General features: G+C 42.5%; 1 protein-coding gene across 4 annotated transcripts in view; it reads left to right on the forward strand.

Annotated features, from left to right (window-relative positions):
- Positions 1 to 13,694: 13,694 nt before the first annotated feature.
- EPHA7 (EPH receptor A7) overlaps positions 13,695 to 24,482 on the forward strand; it is a 169,170-nt gene continuing 158,382 nt past the window's right edge. For all 4 annotated transcript variants that reach the window (XM_040598999.1, XM_040598998.1, XM_040598996.1 and 1 more), the window contains exons 1-3: positions 13,695 to 14,009; positions 18,272 to 18,336; positions 22,796 to 23,465. In XM_040598999.1, the coding sequence (XP_040454933.1) occupies positions 13,913 to 14,009; positions 18,272 to 18,336; positions 22,796 to 23,465 (832 nt within the window). In that variant the 5' untranslated portion in view covers positions 13,695 to 13,912. The remainder of the gene's footprint in view (positions 14,010 to 18,271; positions 18,337 to 22,795; positions 23,466 to 24,482) is intronic.

The raw sequence follows: 24,482 nt of genomic DNA on the forward strand, positions 1-24,482 counted from the left end.
ATAAGCAGATAAACAGTTTCTACCTGAAGTATTTCTCTGAAAAAAGAAAAAAACAACCTGATCTTATTTTTCTCACTTCTCTTTGAAAGAAAATAAAATACCACCTCCATCAAAACAGTTCAAATATAAAAATATCGTCATTTTTTCTTTAGAGTTTTCCTACAGAAAACATAAGAAAACTAAAAATGTGGGGGTTTCAGCACAAACGAGAGCTTCATTTTTATGCACAACATCAGCCAGGTGCCTTAGGAGATAGAAAATCCTGCGGAGTACGAGGTTCCCTAAAAATATACCACCACAAGATACAAAAAGCATATTTGTGCTTAGGTCACATGGTCTGTTACAGAGGACAGGCTATGATACTAGCAGAAAATCAGACAATGTGAGATAATCAAACCAGCAGAGCTTATACTGTAACGTTTTCAGTTACATCACGTAGCTGGTGAGACTTGTGTAAAAGCTGTGGTGATTTAAACATTTTTTTGTTGTTCAAAAAGTGCAACAGAAGGCACAATCAGAGAATCTTCAGTTATTTTCTTCAAAGCCACATCAGAGCTTCTCTCTTCGCTAAACTGCCTTCAGCCTGCACCGCACCGGACTGTATCCACAGATATGCACAAGGGTGCATACGGGAGAAGAGTGGCAAATCAAGCACAGCCTGCTAGTTATGCATCACAGTCAGCTGAAACCACACCTTCTCACAAGTTGGTATCATGCTTTCCTATCATTCCAAGCTACCCCATAGGGTTGTTTTCATCCCAGTTTTGCTCCTGATTTTAGTCCTACTCATAGGCAAGAAATCTTTTCTCATGTGTTCATTGATGCTTTCATTTTGAGGCAGTGAGCCTGAGAAATAATACAGGTAAAGATTCAAACACAACTCAGCAGCTACACATACACACAGGGGAAAATACAGTTGAATGTGGTCACGTCTGCTGAATCTCCAGGGTCTTGTAATTTCCTCTGTATGTCTATAAGAAAGAAGCAATTTCCCCATCAACGTTTTGGGTTCGCTTACATTTCCATCCACAAAGACTTACTATCACAGACACCAAGTACTGGGCCAGCCCTGACGGATACCAGGGATGTTTATGCGCTTGTCATTCAGGACTACCAGCTCTAGAGATGACATGACCATTGTCAATTTGAAGGTCTGGCCCTCTGAAGCTGGATTCCCCCACTTGGTACTGGCAAACTTCACCCTGATTGCAGATTTCCGTTCAGACCAAACCAACATCTAGCTATCAGCTTGAATGACCTCAAATAGTAAATAAAAGAGCATTGAGGATTGTTTCCCAGCACTGTTTGCGCTGTTAGAGCAGAATCTGGCCAGACCAGTTAACACATTCCAAAGTGATCCCTGGGCATAGGCAGGTGCAATTCGCCACGGGCAGCCTGGATGTAGCTGCCTGATTTGGTGGTTCAGCCAGCTGAGCAGTGGGATATAGAAACTGCTCTACCACACAACAGTGCCAGATAACAGTCACAGACATGGCTTACCAAGACAGGCTTGGCCAAAGTGGCTAAGAAACACTGCCAGATCCCAGAAAACTAGCATTTACTTACTGTGTTGTCCCTATCATAGAATCATAGAATAGTTTGGGTTGGAATGGACCTTTAAAGGTCACCTAGTCCAACCCCCCTGCAATGAGCAGGGACATCTTCAGCTAGATCAGGTTGCTCAGAGCCTCATCCAACCTGACTTTAAATGTTTCCAGGGATGGGGTACCTACCAGTTCTTTGAGCACCCTGTTCCAGTGATTCACCACCCTCACGGTAAAAAAAAATTCTTCCTTACGTGTAGTCTGAATGCACCCTCCTTTACTTCAAACCATTATCCCTTGTCCTATCAAAGGACATATGCTGTGGGTAGTCCTGTCTCACAGGTAGAGAACAGTAGCAAAGAACTACTGCATCACCTCTAACACCCTTGAGTAGTGAGTATGTATTCATGGGTCTCAAAACATGGTTCTGATCCTCCTCAGAACGCCCTTAAGGAATTCTCACCATCTCTGTCAGAGACTTCAAAAGCCTAACAGGACATCTGCCTTCCTGGGCCATAATACTGGAGCACCACAGCCCTTCTGAGCTTTACACTGGCTGGACATTCTAGCAATAGGGGTTTTGCCCCCTACAGAATACCGTAAACTTTCAAAGGGGACATAGGAAAAAGAAGGTAATTTAATCAAACCATCAAGAACCACTAGCCTTAGTTCAGATCATCAGTCTGCAGAAATACTAGGCCCTGCTTCAAAGTCCTATGTGATCGCAATGGCAGAACATGTTCTGGACTAGCATAAACGGGTGAGCTGGAAAACAGGTGTCACGTCCCTGATTAGTAATTAAATTGGAAGAAATAACCCAAAAGAGTTAGAAGGCTGAGTAGATAATTTCAGCAGCCCTATTACAAGCTGAACTTAGACTAAAATAGGTGACCCTTTCAGGGACAGAGGGGGAAAAAAAAAAGCAAGTTCAACCCTTAATACCATTGAATCACAGTTCTCCTGATCTATTCTTTTTTACAGTTACACAAGGAAACAAGTCATCCTAAACTTCTCACTTCTGGTCCCTTTCAGTTACCCAACTCAAAAAAAATCAAACAGATTTTCTTGAAGTATCGTGAGGAAAATATCATCTCATAGTGAACACTGTGAACACTAAATTTCATCCCAGGCTTAATATTTATAGCCCATTTATAAATCTTTGAAATATAGGTTTGTAATGGAAATACTGACAGACCCTTACCAATAGTGCTGCTATAATAAGATTTGTCATTTATGATTAATTGAGGACGGTCTTAAAACATCTTTTCTAAAAGCATCTTCTTTCTATCTGCTTTATTTCCCATAGAGCTATATCATAAAAATAAGTTCCCCAATTTTGTCAAGTGCCATAGACATTCTACTTATTTACCCTTAATGATAACCCAAGCTTCTGACATGTAATAATTTCCTGTGTGTCACTTCAATCAAACTGATTTTATTGAAAACCTACAAAAGCAGCGTCTAGGAATCTGCAGTGTTTTTAATAATGTACTTCAAATTGCTATATGGTTTTTAAATCTGTGAAATACAAATGGATTTAAAATAGATGTGTGCCTAATTACATGATTGAACTAAGAACACAAAACAAAAAAAAATGGTTAGATGAAGACTATTTAAAAAAAATTATTCATTCTAAATGTTTCACTTAGTGCATTAATACCACTTTGTGAATGCAGTACATTTCCTCTAGTATAATTGAATGTGCTTGTTAATCTGTTTCCAAAAGGTGTTTAGAAATACAGCTGTACAAGCAAATGGAATCTTGCAAAAATGAATATTGATGAAGATCCAGATTTCCTTATTCCCAAAGGAATGTTAAAATTTTACTTTAAATCTTTAAAAAGATTTTTTATCTTGCTTCTTGCGTATATTAGTGATGTGGGCTTCTTATTAATCAATGTTTAACAATGTAATTACAGCTGGTTTTAGTCTTACCAGATAACACAGATTAATAAATGACCTGCAACTAGTGAAGTGTGTAGAAAGGGTAATGAATTCTTTCCATCAGCACATTAATTTATTAGTAATAAACAAAGAGTATGATGAATTAGAAGAATTTGTAGAGATTCTGAATATTGCAATGAAATTTCCAGATGAAAGCATTTAATCATGCAGTTTTCATTCATTTACTTCACTTTGCGTGCTATGCTGTGCTGGGACTTGATTTTCTGAGCTGCATTAAGCAGTCCATTGAAAGCTAGGTTTCCAGAGTTTTATATCAGTTCACATTGATTCATCTCACACTGTTACACACCGATTTTACCTGTCACTGAAGGTGGTGTAACTTTGATGTGAACTAATTAAATTCTTCCCATATAGCACAACAACTTAAAGCAGCTGAGCAAAGCACTGCCGAATTAGCCCTGTCTTCATGCTGGCCATAACTATGAAGAATTCCTTTGGAGAATGATATGCAGTTGCAGGTAGAAAGAAGCAGTTATAGAAGTAGCCTGATTAATATGACCTGACTGTCATTTTAAGTGGGGTTATCACACATATCTGCGTGCTAGAGAGACATAAGAGTTAAAAAAATAAGCAAATGTCATTTTAAAGTAATCTTGTTATTTTAGCCTCCTTATGAAGTCTTCTGGTTTTCCATCATTTAGATACAGGCATACACCTTTCAAAACCAAAGTTATACCTTTCTGAGAACTGGATAATTCCCTATGAGTAGCAAAACTGACAGTAAGAAAAGAAGGCAAGGTATGGATAATACACCATTGATGGCATTGTCAGAAACTACATCAAACAGTAGTAATTCAGTACATCCCTCTGCACAGCACAGCACAGCAGTCTCCCCTGTTTGTGGCTTTGCTCCTGCCTCTCCATTTCCTAGAGCTGTCCCTCTCCTCAGGTCAGCCGGGTGGAGGTGGAGGCAAGCTGCACTCTGTTTTCCTTCACTCCTCTCGTTTATCCAGCACAGGCTTGAAACTGAGCCAGAACAATGAGCAAGTGGAGTCACACAGATATGTCATGCCCCTAGGTGAGAGAGGGTGCTTCCTGGGGACAGGCAGCACTGTATCTCAATGAGGATGTACAGAAGAAGGCAGTTCTAACATCTCCAACCATTCCTACTGCAGGTTACTGTCTCAACTGCAGGGCCAATTTCTTCAGGAACAAGTCCCAGTCTCTTAGCAAGATCAGACGGGTGGGAAGCGAACGGGAAAGAGGTGGAGAGTGAGCCCTCCATTCCTGCAAAAACCTGTAGAATTTTTGTTCGTGTGTCGTCCCCCCCCAGTCTAATATTATCCAGATACTTGATATTGTAGGTTTTATTTATATATATATAATAATAATAATATATAAACACAGTTTGAAAGATTTAAATGGTGTAACTCATTCTAAGGTAGAAATCTTAGCAGGTGCATAAAGACACTACCTCCAAGGGCTCACGTCAGGTAAGACTCAGGCTCACAGAGCTTAGTAACTGGAAGCATGTGCAGAGGACGTTAGAAGAGCTCAGAACCTGCTGTGCTTTGACCAGCATCCAGCCCTATTACCTATGTGCATCCGAATCTTGCACTGACTTCTACGAAAACTGCAGAGAGGGAAGAATTGCAGCAGTGACTCTCAAAGGGACGCAGGGACAGCAGCATATCCAGGGGGAGCCTGAGGGCATGTCTAAAGGGAATTCACAAGCAGAAATCACTGGGAATATACAAGCTATGACTAAAAATACATGTAGATTTCAGTAGGTTAGAATATGCTGTAATAAATTATGTAACTCACATGAATTCTTGCCCAAAAGCCCCAGCTAGCATAATGTTGTTGCAATTATGTCAGTTTACAGGACATAAGGGCCTGGCCCTCTGTACACAGGATTGCACACGTGAAACCACATTATCTCTACATCCCATTTATCTATGACTATTGAATTTATGAGGAAATTACGTATGTAGACACATACATATGCATATTTCACAAATAAATATACTGAAAAGTCTCAGACTGAACAGATACAGTACAGTATGTGTTTTGAAGGAGAAGTAACTTAAATTAATCTCCTAGTGAATCCAAATTCAGATGAAGCTCTTGCCAGCTGACAGCAGTTACTCTCAGGTACAGTAGAGGCAGTGCAGACTTAAAGCTATATACTGATTTCAGCTGGAAGAAATGTGACAAACTATGTTACTTCGCTGAGCCTGATTAAGCACCTCAAATCTAGTTTGCTTATGCTACAGCTGGTTACATGCAAGGCACACTCTATGACAGGACAAAGAGGCTGGGATAGCATTAAAGCCCTACAATCACTGTTTCTGCCTGTGAGAGGAAAACCTTTGCACAGGCACGCTAGAAGACAGCCTTCAAAGCACTGTCTTGCAAATCATAGCAAGGGGCAAAGCTGGGGGCAAGCTGGGGGAATGAAGAGTCGGTTGGGACAAGGCTGCAGAAGGCAGAGACTGAAACCCATCCCGTGGTGTGCCAGGCAGCCTCAGAAGTGTGCCATAATTTTACAGGCCCCCACAGCACTTTTGGATACACTGAGGACATTTTCAGCTTACCAAATCAGAAGGACACGGAGGTGACTTAATGCTCTCTCAGTCTGCCGTGCCCCTTGACTGTAAATTGTAAGAGGCACACTATGGTTTTGTCAGCGGTTTTTGTGTAGCGGCATTCATTGAGAACTCTGTGCTCATTTTGGGGAAAAACAAACTCCCACTACCAATATGGGATGATTTGGAAGATATATGTTAACAATGGAGAAGGAAAAAGTAGTATAGAGTTTTTCTTCTAGAATTCAGGAAACTGATTTCTGCTGAAATATGGCCTTGGCAGATGCCCTGGTCTAGAAGTCTACCTTTTCTTTTTGTTTCTTAACACTGGAAGTTCAATTAGTCTTACTGTGGTGCTTACTACTATAATAGAGCACTTACAGAAATTTGACTGGTAGTTTGCATACTAATAAAATATGTGAAAAAAACACAAAATCGTATTACCTCACAGACAACATAAATCTGAATTCTTTGTTTTTAAGGTTCAGTCTGCCAGCTATACTAATTCCTTTCTTGTAATGCTATTTGAATATTTGGTTATATTTGAAAAGGGGATAAAGAACAAAATTGAAAAGCAAAGGAAAATAGAAGATGTTGTTAATTCACGTATTAGAGTTGCCTTTTGATTTAATGTTTTGGATAATACTATTAAAAAGGGGGGAAATTTTTCAAATAAAATGGTACAAGGTAGTCTTTTGAGTCTCCCCAAAGATGACTGTTAAATAATTACAGAGTGCAAGGCAGACATCTGTCAAGAATTACAGCATGGCTATGAGATGGAAAACAAAGTGCATTAACAAATAAATGGTTGATTTCATCATAAACCCAAGCAAATTATAGGATACTCCAAGATATGTACTATGAGTAGCACAGTTTAATATATTTATTACCTATTGTAGAAGGCATAGGCAGCGATGTGGCAAAAGACTATTTCAGGTTAGCCAGGATTAAGAAAGGTTATGCAGCGGATTAGAAACCCTACCTCTAATCAACTGAGCAACGCAAAGACAGATGAATTACTGTAGACAGCTGCCATGTTATTCACTAGAAAGAAGAGAGAAAAAAACCAAAACTATTCAATCACATCGATGGCTTTTAAATTTATTGCAGCCACTTAAGAAAAAAATATAGACATCACTGGCAACACTACAGCTCAGTAGTGTTTATTGTGCTATCACTGAGGGATAAAAAAACCCAAACCCAAACCCAAACCAGAACAAAACCCAACAAAACAACTCCAAACAGAAAAGGAAAAAAAACAAAACAAAAAACAAACCCAACCCCCAAAACCAAAAACCCACAAAAAACTGATCAAAACCTACACCAACAAAACATTTGAAAAAAATCAAAGTTATGGTCTTGGAAAAAATTAATGTACGGAAAAAGCACTCCCCACTGCATCAGTTAAGTCCATTTACTGCTTACAGTTCAAATCACCTCCTCAAGAAAAACATGTGCAAAAGGACAAATAAAGGATTTCTTGAAATGAAGTGTTTTCCATCTGAAGGAGCTCTAAAGATACTTAGTGTTTACCTAAAAGTGTCACTCTCATTCAGCTTGAGTAGCACCTAACTCTCACCTAGATCAATGGAACCACTTACAAGAGGAAAACATCAGCAGAACAGAGGCTTTAGACAAGAGACAAAGAAGAACTTGATAAATGTATGTGAAATAATAATAATAACAATTAAAAGAAAATAATCTACTCAGTGATGACTGGGGCAAAATTATCTGTTTTGTGGTGTGTATTATCATGGGGACAGAGATAGCTAGTCTGACTGGATGAAGGACTGAAGGGGTCCAGAGGCAGTGTTGCAATACTGTGGTACATTTTTTAGTCTGCCTTTACTGGTCCAGATGGGTGTTAGCTTGCCCTTTAGGGTTGAATATAGCAAAACCTTTTTTCCTCATTTTACAGTCATGCCGCTTAATTTTACAGAGGATTTGCATTATCCTTGCATTTGTATTACAAGTTTATTATTCTAGATAAACCAGAGTTGACTGTATAAAGACAGTTTGTTAGGTACTTCTATTAACCTTTGTCACACTACAGTAAATACTAAGGAAATCATATCCTGAAACTACAGTTGGCAAATTCAAGCTGAAAGAAAATGCATTCTGAATTAAGCATTACTTACCCATGAAGCTACCTTTCACATGGACCTCCACATTTGAAGGAGATAAAGTATACGAGGCTTGTGATTTAGCATATCTGCTCATCATCCATTATCTTAGGATAAAACAAATTTCCATGAATTAGTATGTGTATTACTTGTCAGAAATCTGGTTTACTTGCAGTGGATAATGAGAGATCAGTTATGGGGGCAGGTAAATCTACAGGCCAGGGTAAAGTGGCAGTATATGTCCATGGAAACTTGGTAGTATATGAGAATATGTGAAAGATGGCAAAGAAGAAAATCTGCAGAGGGTTGTACTCCTGTTGGATGCAATTCTTAAATTATCCTACTTCAAGGAACACCTTCTCCCATACACTTTGGCAGCTTTCCTGTCAGTAGTGATGCTCCACATCACTACACTTCCTGGATCTAGAGGTGAAAGCACTGGAACTCCTGCCTTTGCAATCTGTAGTTTATCTTTCAGAACTAAATAAGGGTTATTGCATCTGTTCTTCTATCCGTCCCCCTCCTACCTACTAACACAGAAGGGAGATTGAGAGGATAGATGCTTCCATGCTCTTTCACAGAACCATAAGGAAATTGAGTGATTGAGACCGAGGGTAAAAGGAGGTAATATATGGAAACGGGAAATCTACTGGGCCTGATTTTTCACCTCAGCTGGGCTGAAAGAAGAATCTAGGACTGTCACAGATGGAAGTGATCAGATGTCACTTGTACTGAGGAAGAACAGGAAGATACTAACCTCACTGGAGCATATTGCTAGAGTTTATCTACTACTTCCAACTAATTAACTAAAATAAGAATTAGCAACCCTTATGATCAGGCTCTTCTATGCACAATTTTTAGTATGACAAACATCCTAAGAAAAACGAAACTTTGAATCTTACAGAGTATTGAACTCAAGAATGCACTTGTGCAGTTACTTCTTGTTGCACCTAGGCACAAATATATCCCTTTAATTAGAGATGAGCAATGGAAATTATCTCCTTTCAGAGTATCTCCAGATGCTATTGTGGGATGATGGCACTCGCTTGCCCTGCTCGGGCTTCCCAGGGGAAGGTCTGCAGCTCAGTGAGATATACTAACTAACTCTGAAGAGTGATCAAGGCAGATGCAGTATGTTCTCCAAAGGCTCTTGTTCCTCAATAAAACAGTTTCCAAATTCAGATCTATAAGGGGAAGCAGTCTTACAGGACCCAGATGCAGCATATTTTTGGACCCTTATAAGTCTTTGCTATTGTTCCTTGGAAAAGGCAGAGGCGTTTCACATTCACTTATATATTTAACATGAATTTAATTTGTATTGTTCTACAGAATGTATTTCATTTCCCTTAAACAGCAAGATGACACACCATCTTACCTCTATTTCTGGACAGTGTTTTTCAAGTGCAAGGAAAATTCATAATTTGGAAAACAGAATCTAAGTAAATCCCCTGAGAGAAAATTTGACAGTGAATTGTTATTACCATTTTGATGTATGTGAAGACTTTAAAGTGTAAAGCTTTAAAGCACTATTTTTGCTTTGTGCTAATTAAACTTTTTTTTTTAAAAAACCCAAACAACAAAACAAACAACCCACCCAAAACAGCACTGAAATTTCAGCTATAGAAAGGACTTTTTATATGAGAATACTTTTCAAACAAACCAGTCCCAATGCTCCACAATTTCTGGATGGACCAATAAGATTTATTTAATGCATTGTTTTCTTCACTATAGTAGAGCTACTTTCACTTATAAATCCACTGGAAGACCTGAAATTGACACCTGACACTCTATGGAAAATTAATCTCTGGTCCAGATTTGGAATGTAAGTGCCATTATATCTGGAAGACTAAATCCAAAGTCTCGTATAATGGTTTATTGTACACATATTACTTAAAAGTCCAATGTCGTGAACCCACTGCATTTTTATATTAAAAATTCTACTAAAATTCGACAAAAATTGTACAAACATGTGTACTGCGTGTTTCATAGAAAATCTTGTTCACCGGTAAAGGATCGCTTAATTATGACCACAAATGACCAAATTCGGGGTTTAAAATTGTTTCTATTACTTAAGCCTAATTTCTACTTCTACTACTGTAAAACACAGCTCAAAAGTTTTTTATCAAAACCCATTTTAACGATCATTCCTGTGTGGACAGAACCAAGACTCAGTATAATTTTCATAAACTATGTTTGAAGCTAAACTTGAACACCTTTTTGAAGCTGTTGTAATTTTGCTTTAGCCCTGTACAGAGTAGTCAAGAATGAATGTTTTAATCCTGCAAAATGGGAATCTGTGAAAACAGAGTTTTGTAACTACTTTCAAACTATGCTTATTTCCTTACGTATGCTTGTATAGCCTTAGAATTCATCCTGTATTTCTTGTCTCACAATTTTAGATTGAGTTATGTGGTGAAGATAGAATTAGCCAATTTTAAGGAGAAAATTCTTCAAATATTTCTCTAAAGTCTGTTTAGACCATTCCAGTTCAGTATAGGGAAGTTTGGCTAGTATCAAGCTCGTGTCAGTGTAGGAAAGCTAGGTAATACAAAAACCATTCTAAATACACACATTTAAATAAAAGGCAGAATCTGGCCTACAAATTTTGAGTAAGAAAAAAAGGACAAAACAGAACAAAAAAACAAACAAACAAAAAAGCAATATTAGTATCTTTGATTACATTGTTCTGTTCCAGTTAACCATTTACTTTGATGGTGTCTGAATTGTAACACAGTGAGTTGAATGAAGTTCCTAGTTGCTTTTTTTTTTCTGACCCCCCCCCCCCCCCCCGCCCCTTCTTCCTCAGACATTTTAATACCAAATCTGAGGGTTGTAGTCCATTCAACTTGAGAATTTTGGTTCAGTTATAATTATATTTTCTCTTTTTGTTCATAGAAGATTCAATGCTCAGCTGGATGAGATGCAATACAGGCTGTGCATCCTACAAAATGCAAGTACTAGAAAGCACTACAAAGAAGCAGAGGAAAAGGAAAAAAATAAAATTCACTAAAAAGGATTTCAAATTCTGAATCAATTTCACAAAGATTTAATGTGTAAGAAGCACAATTAAAAAACCCACACTGTAATATACCCTCTCAATGCATATGGATTGTTTTACTGTAACTGTGAATACATCCATGACTGTTTCAGGGAAGCAGTACATATAATATGTCATCTTCAGCTCAATTTACAATTATCAGGAAGACAGGGCATTTAAAATTAGTTGATCAGGAAGAGAAATGTACAACCTTTTTTCAAAAAAATATCTCTTATTTACTTTCTTTATACACCTAGTCATGTGCACATGTATCCTTTGGGTGGTTAATATATTTACATAATTTTAAGTGTCTTTATATGTGTACAGACCCTATGAACATATTATACACAGACTGTACTAGATTGCACAATATCGTACAATATAGCCTGTATAAATGTGGGTGATGATGAAAATAAGTGTCTGGCCTAATACTATATTCAGGATGTAGATATATCTCATGACTGTTTGAGCCTGCCTTCTGTCAATTTGTTCATTTATTAAGTTCTTGTGTTTTTATGAACATAATCATTCAAAGTGTCAATACAAATCACTTTTATTTAAAATACATTCTGTAGGTTAAAACTTGTCTTTTTGGGTTAATGATTTTGTAGTGAAATGCCTGTACTTTATGCTTGGAAATCTCAACAGACCTAACTAAAAATTTGCAAGGAAGTTACATGCATATAAGTATTTAAAACAAAACAGTCTTTTTAAAAGAAGATAAGCAAACTCACTGCTCTGTACAGCTCTCCTTTCTGAGTACACACATATGAGGATGGGAATGACAGAGACGACGAGAGAGTCAAGAGCGCATACTTTGCCTACACTCATGGTATGCAGAGTATCAAAAGAGCGTTCTGAATGAAATGCAAAATCTGTATTCTAAGCTGTGAGTATTAATTACTCGGCAAGCGAAAGGAATACAGTGCATTTTTGAGGCTACCTCTACACCATTCTCAGAAGTAACGAGGAGACCACAGGGAAAGTGCTCAAAGCCTGGAGTATGGTGGCTCTTCATGCCAGCCACAATGTTGAGCTTATTATTACTATTATTACTATTTGTAATTAATTTTGCTTTATCCACCTACAGGTCCCATTAACAAGCCCCCCCCCCCCCTTTATATTTCATTTTATGACATAACATTCTCTGTATCAGACTTTCGCACGATCTTGCCACCGAATTGCAATCACACTCCCTGCGCTTCGCCGTTCTCGCCCGCTTCCAAGACGATAATCCCTTATTCCGTTTACACCGCATTTCTGCCCTCCGAAAAGACACGGCAACGCACTTCTGACGGAGCTGTGTAAAGCCCGTTCCGCGCCGCACGGCATCAGCCCCGGGAAGGTGCGCAGGGCAGAGCCGGCGGCAGGGGCTGGGCAGGGCCTCCGCGGGGGGTGCGGAGCGGGGCGCGGAGCGGGGCCGGGGCGCGGAGCGGGGCGCCCCGCCGGGCGGCCGCAGGGACGCAGCGTGCCCGCCGCCCCGCAGCCTCACTCAGGGAGCGGTAAGTTTTTGCGTCGCTCCGTTGTTTCGCTCGTTGGCGGAGCAAGGGTGGGTTTGGGGAGGGGAAAATGGAGGGGTGGCGGCACGGTGGATCCCTGGGAAAAGCACTCCCGGCCCGTGGGGCGAGCGCTGACAAAAGAGATTTGGCAAGTTCCTCCCTCCCTCGGGGTTTGCCCCCCCCACCCGCCCCCTTTCAAATTGTCTCATTGTTAGCGGATTACCCTCGCCTCAGGTTACACCCGCCGGGGACCGGGGGCAGCAGCCCCCCCTCCCCAAATAAGATCTACATTGTCATTAAGGTGTTCTTCTCATTTGTGGAAAATCGGAGTCGCAGGACGGAGAACCCAAATAAAACAAAGGGAAGGGAGCCCGAGCGGCGTCGGCCCCGAGGAACTTGACTTTTGGCAGGGAACTGTCTCGGGGCACCATCCCGCAGCCGCTGCCCATGTTTCCCTCTCGGTGGCAGCCGCCCAGGTGCGCGCTCGGCCCGGCCACGGGCGGCCACCGCGCCGGGACCCGCCGGCGGCGGCTTGGTCTGGAGACCAAAGCCGGGTCCCCCCTTTCGCTCCCTACCCCGGCAGCTGCGGCCCGGGAGGGAACATATGGAGCCCTGGGGGCCGGCCGGCCGGCCAGCCGCGCCACTCGCTAGGAGGACAGGCCGGCCGGCCGGCTCCAGGCGTGCGGGGCAGCGCCGCGCCCGCCTCGGCCCCTCCGTCCCGCCGACGGCGCCCCGCGCACAGCCCGCGGCTCCCCGGCACCGGCGGCAACCCGACACCGCCGCACGCTCATTGGACGGCGCCGCCGACCCCGCCTCCCCGGCCGCGACGACTCAGGCGGCGGCTCGGCCTGCCGAGCGCTGAGGCTCGCTACTGTTTGGTCGACGGTGGATGTCAATCAGGTTGAGGGACGGGCCTCCCTGCCGCTGAGGTCCCGCCCCCTCGCCCTAATTGATATTATCGGAGCGCGGCGCGGGCGGCCGGGCTGCAGTCGGGGCTGGCGGGCGGCCGGCTGGCCCGGTGCGGGAGTAGGGCAGCGGCGCGGAGGAGGAGGTGAAGGCGAAAGAGAAAGGCAGCCGGGAGGGAGCGAGCGAGCGCCGAGCCAGAGACTAGCAGAGCAAATTCTTTACCGTCTTCTAGCACCCACCGAGCGGCGGCAGCGGCGGCAGTGTCTAGAAATATATAGCTAGAAATATAAAATCACCACGCTCCTGCACCATGGTTTTTCAAAATAGGCTCCCTTCTTGGATTATTTTGTGCTCCGTCTGGCTGTTCCGCTTTGCACACACGGGGGAGGCACAGGCTGCAAAAGAAGGTAAGGTGATGCGGTAAACAAAAGTTTGGGCTTATTTATTGCTTTTGCACGCGAAGCGTCTGTGCGGTGGCTTAGCGGAGGACCAGCCTGCCGCTGCGAGCTGCTTGGCAGCCCCCCCCCCAAAAAAAAAAACAAAAAACCACAACACCCCAACACACAAAAAAAAAGCCATTTTTCTACCAGCTGAGGTGTAAGGGAGGAAAGAGCAAGGCATTCTGCTGGGGGTGTGCGTGTGTATGTGTGAGAGACCGGGAAAACTGCCATTGCTCTCAGGAATGAGGTCTGTGAGGCATTTGCACGTGATGGAAAGGCACGGGGCTGGGGAGACAGCCCCCGGCCCGGGGATCCGTGCAGGGGAGCCGCACTTGCCTGTGGCAGCCTTGATCCTCCGGCGGAGCTGCAGGGAGGGCGGGTGGCCGCGCTGCCCCCCGGGCGGGGGCTGCAGGGGCTCCGGGCCGAGTTTCGGGGCTCGGGACGTTCCGTGGGAGGCAGGGCACGGCGCGGGCTGAGCCTGCGGGGCAGCTCCGCATCGCTGCTTGCTGGGGGCCTGCACAGACCGCGGGAAGGAGCATCGGAGTGCAGTTTGGCACCTCCCGGCCGTGCAGGCGTTTAGAGGGTACACACAGCGTGGCGTCGTGTGCCTGCGGCGTGTGGGCTCTCCCGCGGCATCGCCGGAGAGAGGCAGGTTTAGGTACGAGTGTTTTACACCATCTGCGTGTTACAGCGGGGCTCCCCGATTCCCGTCCATCCAACACTTGTGCCTGCCTAAGGCGAGCCCCGGACATTTGTTTTCCCCGCGCGCAGAGACAAACCAGACAGTTGTCTATCAGGGACTGATGGAGGTGTATAAAATCAATTCACAAAGTCCACCTGGGAATCTCTTTTCTCGCGCTGAGAAAACCCGAAATGATTTAAAGGAGCGCCCTGCTCGCGTTTGACAGCCAAAGGCGAAGGTCCGTCTCCATCTTCGGGGGGGGGGGGGGCGCGGTGGCGACAGGGAAGGGGGAGTTAGGGGCTTTTTCGGTGTCTCCGCATATGCATGCGTTTGGGGGTTTTTCCTCCTCAGCTGGATACGTCAATATCTTCATAAAACCGCTGGCATGCAGTAAAATGCCATTTCGAGCTTGTAACTGGAGCTTAAAAAAATCCCTCAATTAAAATGTCCTCTGCCCTTAAGAGAAGGCGGCGATGACGAGGTTAGAGAGGGAAAGAGGGGAGAGCCATTCCTCAGCAGCGTTTCGAAAGTTTATTTGGGGGGACTGTGCGGCACACAGCCACCCCCCCCGGGGAGCGCTAACGCGTGGCCGTGGGGCGGGGAGGGGAGAAGGGCCGGGAGGGCGCGCGCTGCCCGCCCCGCAGATTGTGCCGCCACCGGGGCCGCGCCGCTGGCTGCCGGCGGCGATCTGCTTCGTGTTTGTGTCATACGGCTGTGGGTGAGCGTATGTATGCATCTATACGTACAAGTGTGCGTGTATAATGTGTCTGTGTTTGGGGAAAATCAGCCTAGCCCAAGGCGGGTCAGGAGGGGGCGACCGGCAGACGGGGACTGATAGCGGCTACCTGCTGCAGGCGCAGAGAACTCCCCTGGAAGGAAGAGCGAGTTTTAAAAAAAAACCCACAAAAAACAACTTTGTAGCTTCACCCCCGGCCTCGCCGAAGGGCCGGTGGCGGCAGCAGCCCCGCGTGGTTTCCCACCAGTCCCCGCTGGGTACGGAGCAGGGTGCGGGGTGGGAGGCTGAAAAGTTTTCCGAGTTCCCCTCTGTGGCGCGGTCGGAGCCGCGCTGAGGTGCCGGGGCGGAGCGGGGCAGGGGCCGCCGGGCGCTCGAGCGGGAGACGGCCGCGGTACCTGCGGAGACCTGCCGGCACGGCGGCCCGGGCGCCCGGGGCGGAGCGGGGGACAGGTCGTGGCCCCCCGCCCGTGGCTGCGACACCTGGGGGTCGCCGCCCCGGGCGCTCCCTCCCCAAACCGGCGGCTGCCGCGCTGGGGCGGGTGTGTGGCGGGGCCGGCCCGGCGGTGCCCCGCTGCTGCCCGGCGGCCCCGCTGCTGCCCGGCGGCCAAGCCCCGCTCCTCAGCGCGGCGGCGGGGTGGCTGCGCGGCGGCGGCTCCCCGCGGAGGCGAGAGGCTGCGGCGCCCCGCGGAGCCCCTTCGCCGCGCTTCGCCCGCCGCCTGTGCGCCTCCTTCCGCGCTCCGTGCCGTGGAGGGGGCCCCGAGCGGCGTCCCCCCCCGCCGCGCCCCTGCGGAGGGACCGCGCCCGGCGTCTCGCTGCGCGCCCGCCGCGGGAGCCTGCCGGCCCCGCACGGCCCCGCAGCGCCCCGCACGGCCCCGCCAGCCCAGCCGGGCTCGGGGCTGCCCGGGCAGGGAGCAGCGCGCCGCCCGCTGCCCTGGGGAGCTCTTCCCCGGGAACTCTCGGTGCTGCACGGAAACGGCGCGTTTGCTTTGCAGGGTGTTCGCAGAGCGGCGTTGTGTGTGTGTGTGTGTGTTGTGTGTGGTTTTTTTTTTTTTTTCTGGGATGTGCCCGCCCGTTGCTATGTGATGGAAAATCGCAGCCAAATAAAAGGTATAATGAACTGCAGTCGTGGGACATTGTGCTGGTGCTGAAATGGTTAATTTTTTGGTGGTAATCTTTTTTCCCAGGACATTTTTAAATGCTTTTGTTTAACAAACCAGCACATACACCACCTGCTTTTCCATAGAAAGTGTTACAAAGTAAAGCCCCTTGAATCCAAGCTTAATGAAAGAAGCAGATAATCTTTCTAGAGAGAGACTATCAAACTTACTTAATGAGCAGTTCCACTTTATTACTGAAATACAGGCCTGGAAGCTAGCGTCTTGTGTTGAGCTAACATTCCAGATATTACTGTATGAGCCTTTAAATAACTCTTTTTAGTAATCTCGTCTTTCTAGTAATGCACTGAAATTTTGTGTTAAATTCTACTAGGAGAAAGGGCTGAAACCAGAATTATAACAATTTTTAAAGACCTGGCAAAAGTTTTTCGAGTTACAGCCTTAAATCATGCAATGGAATAGCAGTACTTAAATGCTGTGTATAAAGTCATAGATAGGTTTATAGCTAAAGATATACTGAACAGATTTAAATTAGAAGTGTTACTTTTTCTTCAATCAAATAGAAGTATGAAGTTACATGTGCAGCTTTGAAGAAGGTATCATCTAAGTGTACCAAACCTAAATATATGGTTGATTAGTCTACAGCTTTGGCTGTTTGAAAGAAGGTATTACAGCAAATTATTTAACTTTTTTTTCTCTTTTTTTTCTTTTTTTTTTTGACATTACAGATTAATATATGTGCCATTTGAAAGTCTTACAGAAACTTATATAATAATATGCTAAGAAAGAAGCTTATAGCTATGATTGGGATATAAGACGTCTACAGAAATGTATGTTTGGAGGTAACTGATCATTAGTAATATAACCTCCAACAGGTACCGTAGAAGATGTAAGAATTGGTTTATTGAGCTGTGATTAACTGCTTTCAGAGGCAGGGTTACATTTAGCTGAAAATAATTGCAGTGCTACTAGAAGTGATGTATATTAGTATAGAAGTGTCACTGTGGTGTAGTGACACGAAGAATTTAGTAAGGCGTTGCCATAAAGTGAATTAATCTGATTTTGTGTATATAGTATTTTGTTTATATAGTATTTTGTATATGCGAAGTGTGAGGTAATTGCAGAGTCTTTTATTTTCTGTATGCCTGGTTGTCATTTGTTTATAGAGTTACTGCTTTATCACCTAAAGGACGTACTGTTTCCTTTTAAACTCAGAAAGACCATTGCTTTTGCAGTGCAACTCCTGGTAAGGTATAGGCTAGTCCTGTCTAAATCCGTTTGGGAAAGTGTTGAAATGTTGGTGTGTATTTGTTTGTTTTAAGCTCATTGTAATAACAAGCATATGACAAAGGAGATGAAGGGAGCATGCATCTTAATGACTGATTAGTAACAGTTTAGAGCACTAAGAAAAACAATAGATTTTGATTTAAGAAATGAAATTGTTAAGATTAATGTATATCTGCTTATGTGTGGTTGGTACCTAACCATTTAATCATCTGTTTACAAGTAAATACATAGTCGTGGTTGCAGATAACTTCATAATAATATGAAAAAATATTAATTTGTACAAAAATTGTATTCTTTTAACCACTTTTTAAAGAAGTTTGGACTTTGTTCTTTGGTTTTATATTCCCACTTATTATTATATTTAACAAACAGTAGAAATTCTTTTTTTTGTTTGTTTGGTTTCTTTTAGTAATATTGCTGGACTCTAAAGCACAACAGACAGAGTTGGAATGGATTTCCTCTCCTCCCAATGGGGTAAGTGCTCCAGGCAAAAATTAAGTTCCTAAAGACGAGTTGTTATTTTACCAAAGCAATTGAAACATTTGCTTTAAACTAGCTCCCCTTCATATTTCTTTCGGTAGTTGTACAAGGTGTTTACATCTTTTTCATTTTTAGAACGGAAAGTAAGTGTACCTCAGGTTACAGTGTACAAATGTGCAAGCTAATTAAAAGGTAGAGTCTCTTTAGAATCTCACCTCAATATTCTCGGTGGCTTTATGTTTTGTAGTGTAATCCTTTGTGATATACCAGAAAGCTCTCTGTATTTGTAACATGGTATTTTAAATCATTTTCCTTCTTCCTTTAGAAACAACAGATTTACTTCTGTGTGGAAACTTCTAAAAATATGTTTTTCATTTTCTGTATAATGGGTGATCATAAATTTGTTTACGATGTTTTCTTTGTAATTGAATAGCACAGATTGAAGTGCTCTAAAATAAAAACATTTATACTGCAGATGTGTTTGAAGTGACATTCCAAACTTGAAACATCCCCAAGTCCTGAGGAGCTTGATATCGGGAACTAGGCACGAATTATGTGGTTAAGGCCACCTCCAGCTTGCTTACAAATTAATCTCATGGTACTCCATGAAATGTGGCATTGTAAAGTACATAGGTATAAAAAATGAGAAGTTTAGAAACATTGGTGTTATTGCCTTATTTATTATATACATAAAATTGGGAAATTTTACTTTCAGTCTGAATTGAAAGTGGTATAAAACCCCTTCTTCCTCAGTCCTTGAGGAAGCACGTTTTCAGAAAGATATAATGGGTATATTGTCCTACCTTAGCTGAGTCCTACCTTAACTCAGTCTGACAAATCATAGATTATATGGACATTTCTTACTCATGGAAGCACTCTTGATGAATCCATTCCGACTCCCTGCATGAACAAGGACTTGGGGGATCAGGCCCTTAATCTTCAGCACATTAGAAATCTGGAGCCAGAAGAGCGTGAAGTGTGAGTGGGGACATAAAAGTGTAACAAATCCTTTAAATAAGAAGAATGAAAATCTGAAAGTGTCTTTCTTTAAAGGCAAGATCGTAAAATCAATACAAGCATAAACTGGAAACGAATCTAAGGACTTCAGAAAGAATTTAGTGCGAGCTCAACACGTATGATGGCTAATAACCCCGGCGTTGGCGTTTTGCGCTGATTGAAGCCGTTACCAGAGGTGTTTGAAAGATTAGCTTGGTGGCAATTATATTAGGCTAACCTGTAGATAATGAAAGACATGCCAACACATTGCACATGTCAGCATAGTGAAAGATGAAAGTAGAGTCAAATTCAACAGATAGTAAAAGGCAGCATTCAGAGATAGAAGCCACTTTCAATCAGGAATTAAAAGTGAATAAAAAGTAATGGCTGGATTTTTATGCGTGAAAATATTTAGAAACAGTTGCCTGTAAATTAACATAAAAGTACCATTTTAATAATGTAATTTTGAAAAGAAATGTTTTTCTAGTTTTAATTACTGAATATTCTACTATGCAATAAAGACTTCATGGGAATAAACACAGAAAATCTTATTCTTGAGAGAAACTACTCATCATCCTGTACAGAAAATACCAGCCAGACACTCATTAAATGCCTCATTCAGCTGCAAACGTTAGGGCTAACGATGATCTCAAACATTGCTAAGATAACCAAGAGGTTAAAATACCGTACGTTAAAACCAATAGAACAGGATACATTCAAATGGAATTGCATGTATATCATGGCATGTTGCAGCAGGACAAAGAGAAGTTGAATTTTCTTGCTGTAAAAGGTATCATAGAATTTATCACTTTAAAAAGACTTCAGTGAAACATGACTTCAGATGGCTTAGGTGAAAACATACCCTGAAGTACTGATGCTTGTTGGTTGTTTTTTTTTTTTTTGCACTGCAAAGTAGGTATGCTTGAAAATGGACTGCTTGAAATAATAGCTCTGTGATTACATAATTGAATTATAAGTCATAATTCCTTAAGTTTTTAGGAAGATCATACTCCATGGCTTTGGGAAATAATGGAAAGATTGACTTCAGTGTTTAATGCTAAGGCTAACATGAAGTAGGATTTCTTATCTGAATTTAGGGTTTTGTATGTTTTGCTTGACAGTAGCATAAGAATCAAGACGATACTCGCTAACCTTGTGTAGTGGGCTAAAAATGGTTTTGTTTGGTAAATGTATTTGGCTTTTTTTGTTGTTTTGTTTTCTGGTTTTGGTGTTGGTTTTGGCTTTATTTTTTTTGGGGGTGGGTGGGTGGGGAGGGAGGGAGGGAGGAAGGGGAGAGAGGATTTGTTTTGACAAAGCAGTCCACATCAAAACCGGAAAAGTCAGATTCTGTTTTGTGGTGCATTAGAGTCACTTTCACTTCAAAGATACAGTACATTGTCTAACTGGAATATCTTCTTGCAGAATCTGGCTCCGTGTTTTGAGGGAGGACTGCTTACACAAGACAAAAAAGTGAAAGAAACAAAAGCCCCAAACCAACTAAAAAACCCCAAAAACCCAACCCATCCCCCAGCCCTACTTGATGTGAAATGGAGAATAAAAATCCGTAACATTTTAGGCTTCATGGCTTTTTTGTCATTTTTGTTCTGGGGTATTTTGGTTTGGTTTTTTGTTTGTTCTGTTTTGTTTTTTGATGTGGCAGAACCAAAAGCCTCAGTGTCCAGGGCCCCTTTTTCTTTTCCTTATACTTTGTACTAGTCCTTGGGGGGTGGGGGTGGGGTGGGGGAAGAATCTAAGAATCTTACTCATTCAGATCTAGTGTATCTATTATAAAGATAGACTTCCTTCTGTTCTGAGATTAATACAGTTCCATATGCAATCAGTTCAGTTAACTCCATGAGTATCTTATATTTCAATCATTTAATACCATATGCATATATAATGCCATACATACCACGTCTATATTAACTGTAGGGCTTTGAAATGTGCTTTGATATTTACAGCTTCTGTGCATTTCAGCATCTGCAGCCGTGATATATTTCGTGGTGATAACCAGCATCAGTTCAGCCACATCTGCTTTTCCTTGGAGCAGTATACCAACGTTAAAATGATCTCATTTGCTGTCAAATAGGCTTGCAAAATGCCGTATACTGCATGGCTCCTAGTCTGGGAAACCGACGCCTTCCATGCTTGGTTAGCAGTGCAAGAAATTTCGGTGGGTGCTCCATGTTGCAGAGGTGCCCAGTATGCTAGTCCCGCAGAGCACTTAAGCACATGCTTACCATTAAGCTCATAAGCACTGTCATTGATCTTAAGTGTGAGCTTAAGTGCATTATTGACACAGGGCCAGAGGGCGAAGTGCCATACAGAGAAGTCATGGTTGCCTATATCATCGGATAGCCCAACCCTGCCCCGCCTAATTCATTACAGCTGTGGTTTCTGGAGTGGATTAGATGTTAGAAGAAATGTGAAAAAAGGTGAGAGACAGGTATTATTACGGCTACACCCGGGCAGATCCACCTGGTTGATTGCAGTGGAAGGTTTGCCGTTGCCAGAGGTGCAAATTCCGGTGCCAGGAAGGCTGTTGAAGACTGCAGGGCTGTTACTGGCTTGTTACACAGTTGGTACCCTAAAGAGGGAACAACAGCAAAACCCGGGCTTTGAACCAGTGAACTTTCAGTCATGCGAGTTGTTCTTAATTATGTATAATCTCATGGTTCATTTGAACTCCCAACTAAATGAAGTTTGCTCCTTTTAACATGGATGCAGCCACAGAACAAACCGCAAGGTGAGGAGCTCCCGCCTACCTTCTTTGGTTTGTAAGTAGAACAGAAAGTGGACTGAACAAAAAGAGGACAATCAAAGTGTTTTCTTGCTTTTAGATTTTTTGATTCTGTCTGTCTTCATTTGCCTTCTGTCTGTATGCCACTGTGATCATATAGGAGTGAATATCATCTGACTCACAAGTTTCAGGACCTGGTCCCGTGCTTTCTGTACAACTGGAGGTTCCACTGGAAGTTTTATGTACACAAGTTTTATGTACCGTAACGCTAGGCAATTTCAGTGTCTAAGACTTCACTGATTTTAGGTTTCCCTGGAAGCAAAGCTGCCGCCCTCTTTGTCTTTGCTTACCTAAAATTGCCATGACTTTAATGAAACATGAGAGAGCCTGGTGTGTAACCAGAACTCGGTACACTGAACAGCTTGCTCTGAAGCTTCTCCTTTACAACTCTGCCCATGATATGAAAGTCATTTTTAGAAGTTATTTCTATGTTAGCAAGACATGGAGGGAGAGAGATCCTGCAGCTGCCTTAATATGTATTTTCTTCACTTGTGTGTTTAAGAGTATTTTAACAATAACCTGCTTGTTAGGAAGACATACTGTTAAAAACGAGTTTTGAATTGCTTGAAGCCTTTTAAAATACACAATAGTTATATCTGGTGGCTTTTTCTTTTTTTTTTTTTTTTTTGTATTACTAACTGTTCGTTATTGTTTTAGTGGGAAGAAATTAGTGGACTGGATGAAAACTACACTCCTATACGAACATACCAGGTATGCCAGGTGATGGAATCAAACCAAAACAACTGGCTTCGGACTAACTGGATTGCAAAAAGCAATGCACAAAGGATTTTTGTAGAGCTGAAATTCACTCTGAGGGATTGTAACAGTCTTCCTGGAGTTCTGGGGACTTGTAAAGAAACTTTTAACTTGTATTATTATGAAACAGACTACGACACTGGCAGGAATATTCGAGAAAACCAGTATGTAAAAATAGACACTATTGCAGCAGATGAAAGTTTTACCCAAGGTGATCTTGGGGAGAGAAAAATGAAACTAAACACAGAGGTGAGAGAAATTGGACCTTTGTCCAAAAAAGGATTCTATCTTGCATTTCAGGATGTAGGGGCCTGCATTGCTTTGGTCTCTGTCAAAGTCTACTACAAGAAGTGTTGGTCCATCATTGAGAACTTAGCTATTTTCCCTGACACAGTGACTGGCTCAGAGTTTTCCTCTTTAGTTGAAGTACGAGGAACTTGCGTCAGCAGTGCGGAGGAGGAGGCGGAGAACTCGCCGAAGATGCACTGTAGTGCGGAGGGAGAATGGTTAGTGCCTATTGGAAAATGTATCTGCAAAGCAGGATACCAGCAAAAAGGAGACACGTGTGAACGTAAGTAAACATACAAGTTGCTGTAAAATGTACATTATAGATCATGTTTTACCAGCTTATTTTTATTATTTTTCTTGCAAGAGAAATACGTCATCAGACTGCTTGTGAAGTTTTTGGATCCTCAATCTGTAAACTTCACACTGGCTAATCTAAAGCAGTCAGCCCTTCTGGATATGGAAGTCAGTGGGTGCATACTGCATTTTTAAATTTAAACAAGAGAAGTTAATGTTGTGTGAAGCACAAATACAGATTCAGGACTAACATTTTAAACAGGTTAAGGTGATGTTCCTTGTACCTCATGGTGATGTTGAGCAAGTCATACCTATCAGAGAACACTGTGTCAATAATCTCAGATATGAGTAGTTAAACAGTTTGGTTTTTCACATGATCTGTGGCAGAGTTATAAGGAAACTAAACCTGAGGTAGTAAACTTAGAATGAGGTGTGGTTAGTAATGGGAAGAATACACACACAATTAAACCTGAGTGTAAAATTCAAACAAACACAAGATAGATCTTTCAAACGGAATATCAAGTTTTTAGAATAAAGTATATTTTTCTTCCTACAATATCTTTTTGCTTAAAACTAACTCAAAACTTTCAGCTTGCTGTGGGATCATAGTGATTAGTTTAAAATACTAGCAAATCAGAGACTACTGAGTTGTACTTTCAGACTGATACAGCATATTCTGAAATCATATTCTTAGAATGATACGTGCCCTTAGCATTGCTGTCACTGGGGCTACATGCATAAGACATTTCTGTTTAGTGTGTGAAAGCATATTTCAGTATTTCTGCTTACAGCAAAATCACGAGAATAGGCAGTTTGTTTTCATGTACATTTAATACAAGGTCTATCACTTTTATCATAAGATAACAAAAGGAGTTATATATCACCATATTTTTATTGTAAGATAGGCAGACATTTGTTGGTGAGAAATGTTGTAAGTAAAAAACTGGAAAAAAAAAACCCCAAACACAGGTATCTGCAAAGAGGAGATATCTACAGAATTTGAAAA

The sequence above is a fragment of the Falco naumanni genome, chromosome 6, assembly GCF_017639655.2.
Source record: "Falco naumanni isolate bFalNau1 chromosome 6, bFalNau1.pat, whole genome shotgun sequence".
Lineage (NCBI taxonomy): Eukaryota > Metazoa > Chordata > Aves > Falconiformes > Falconidae > Falco > Falco naumanni.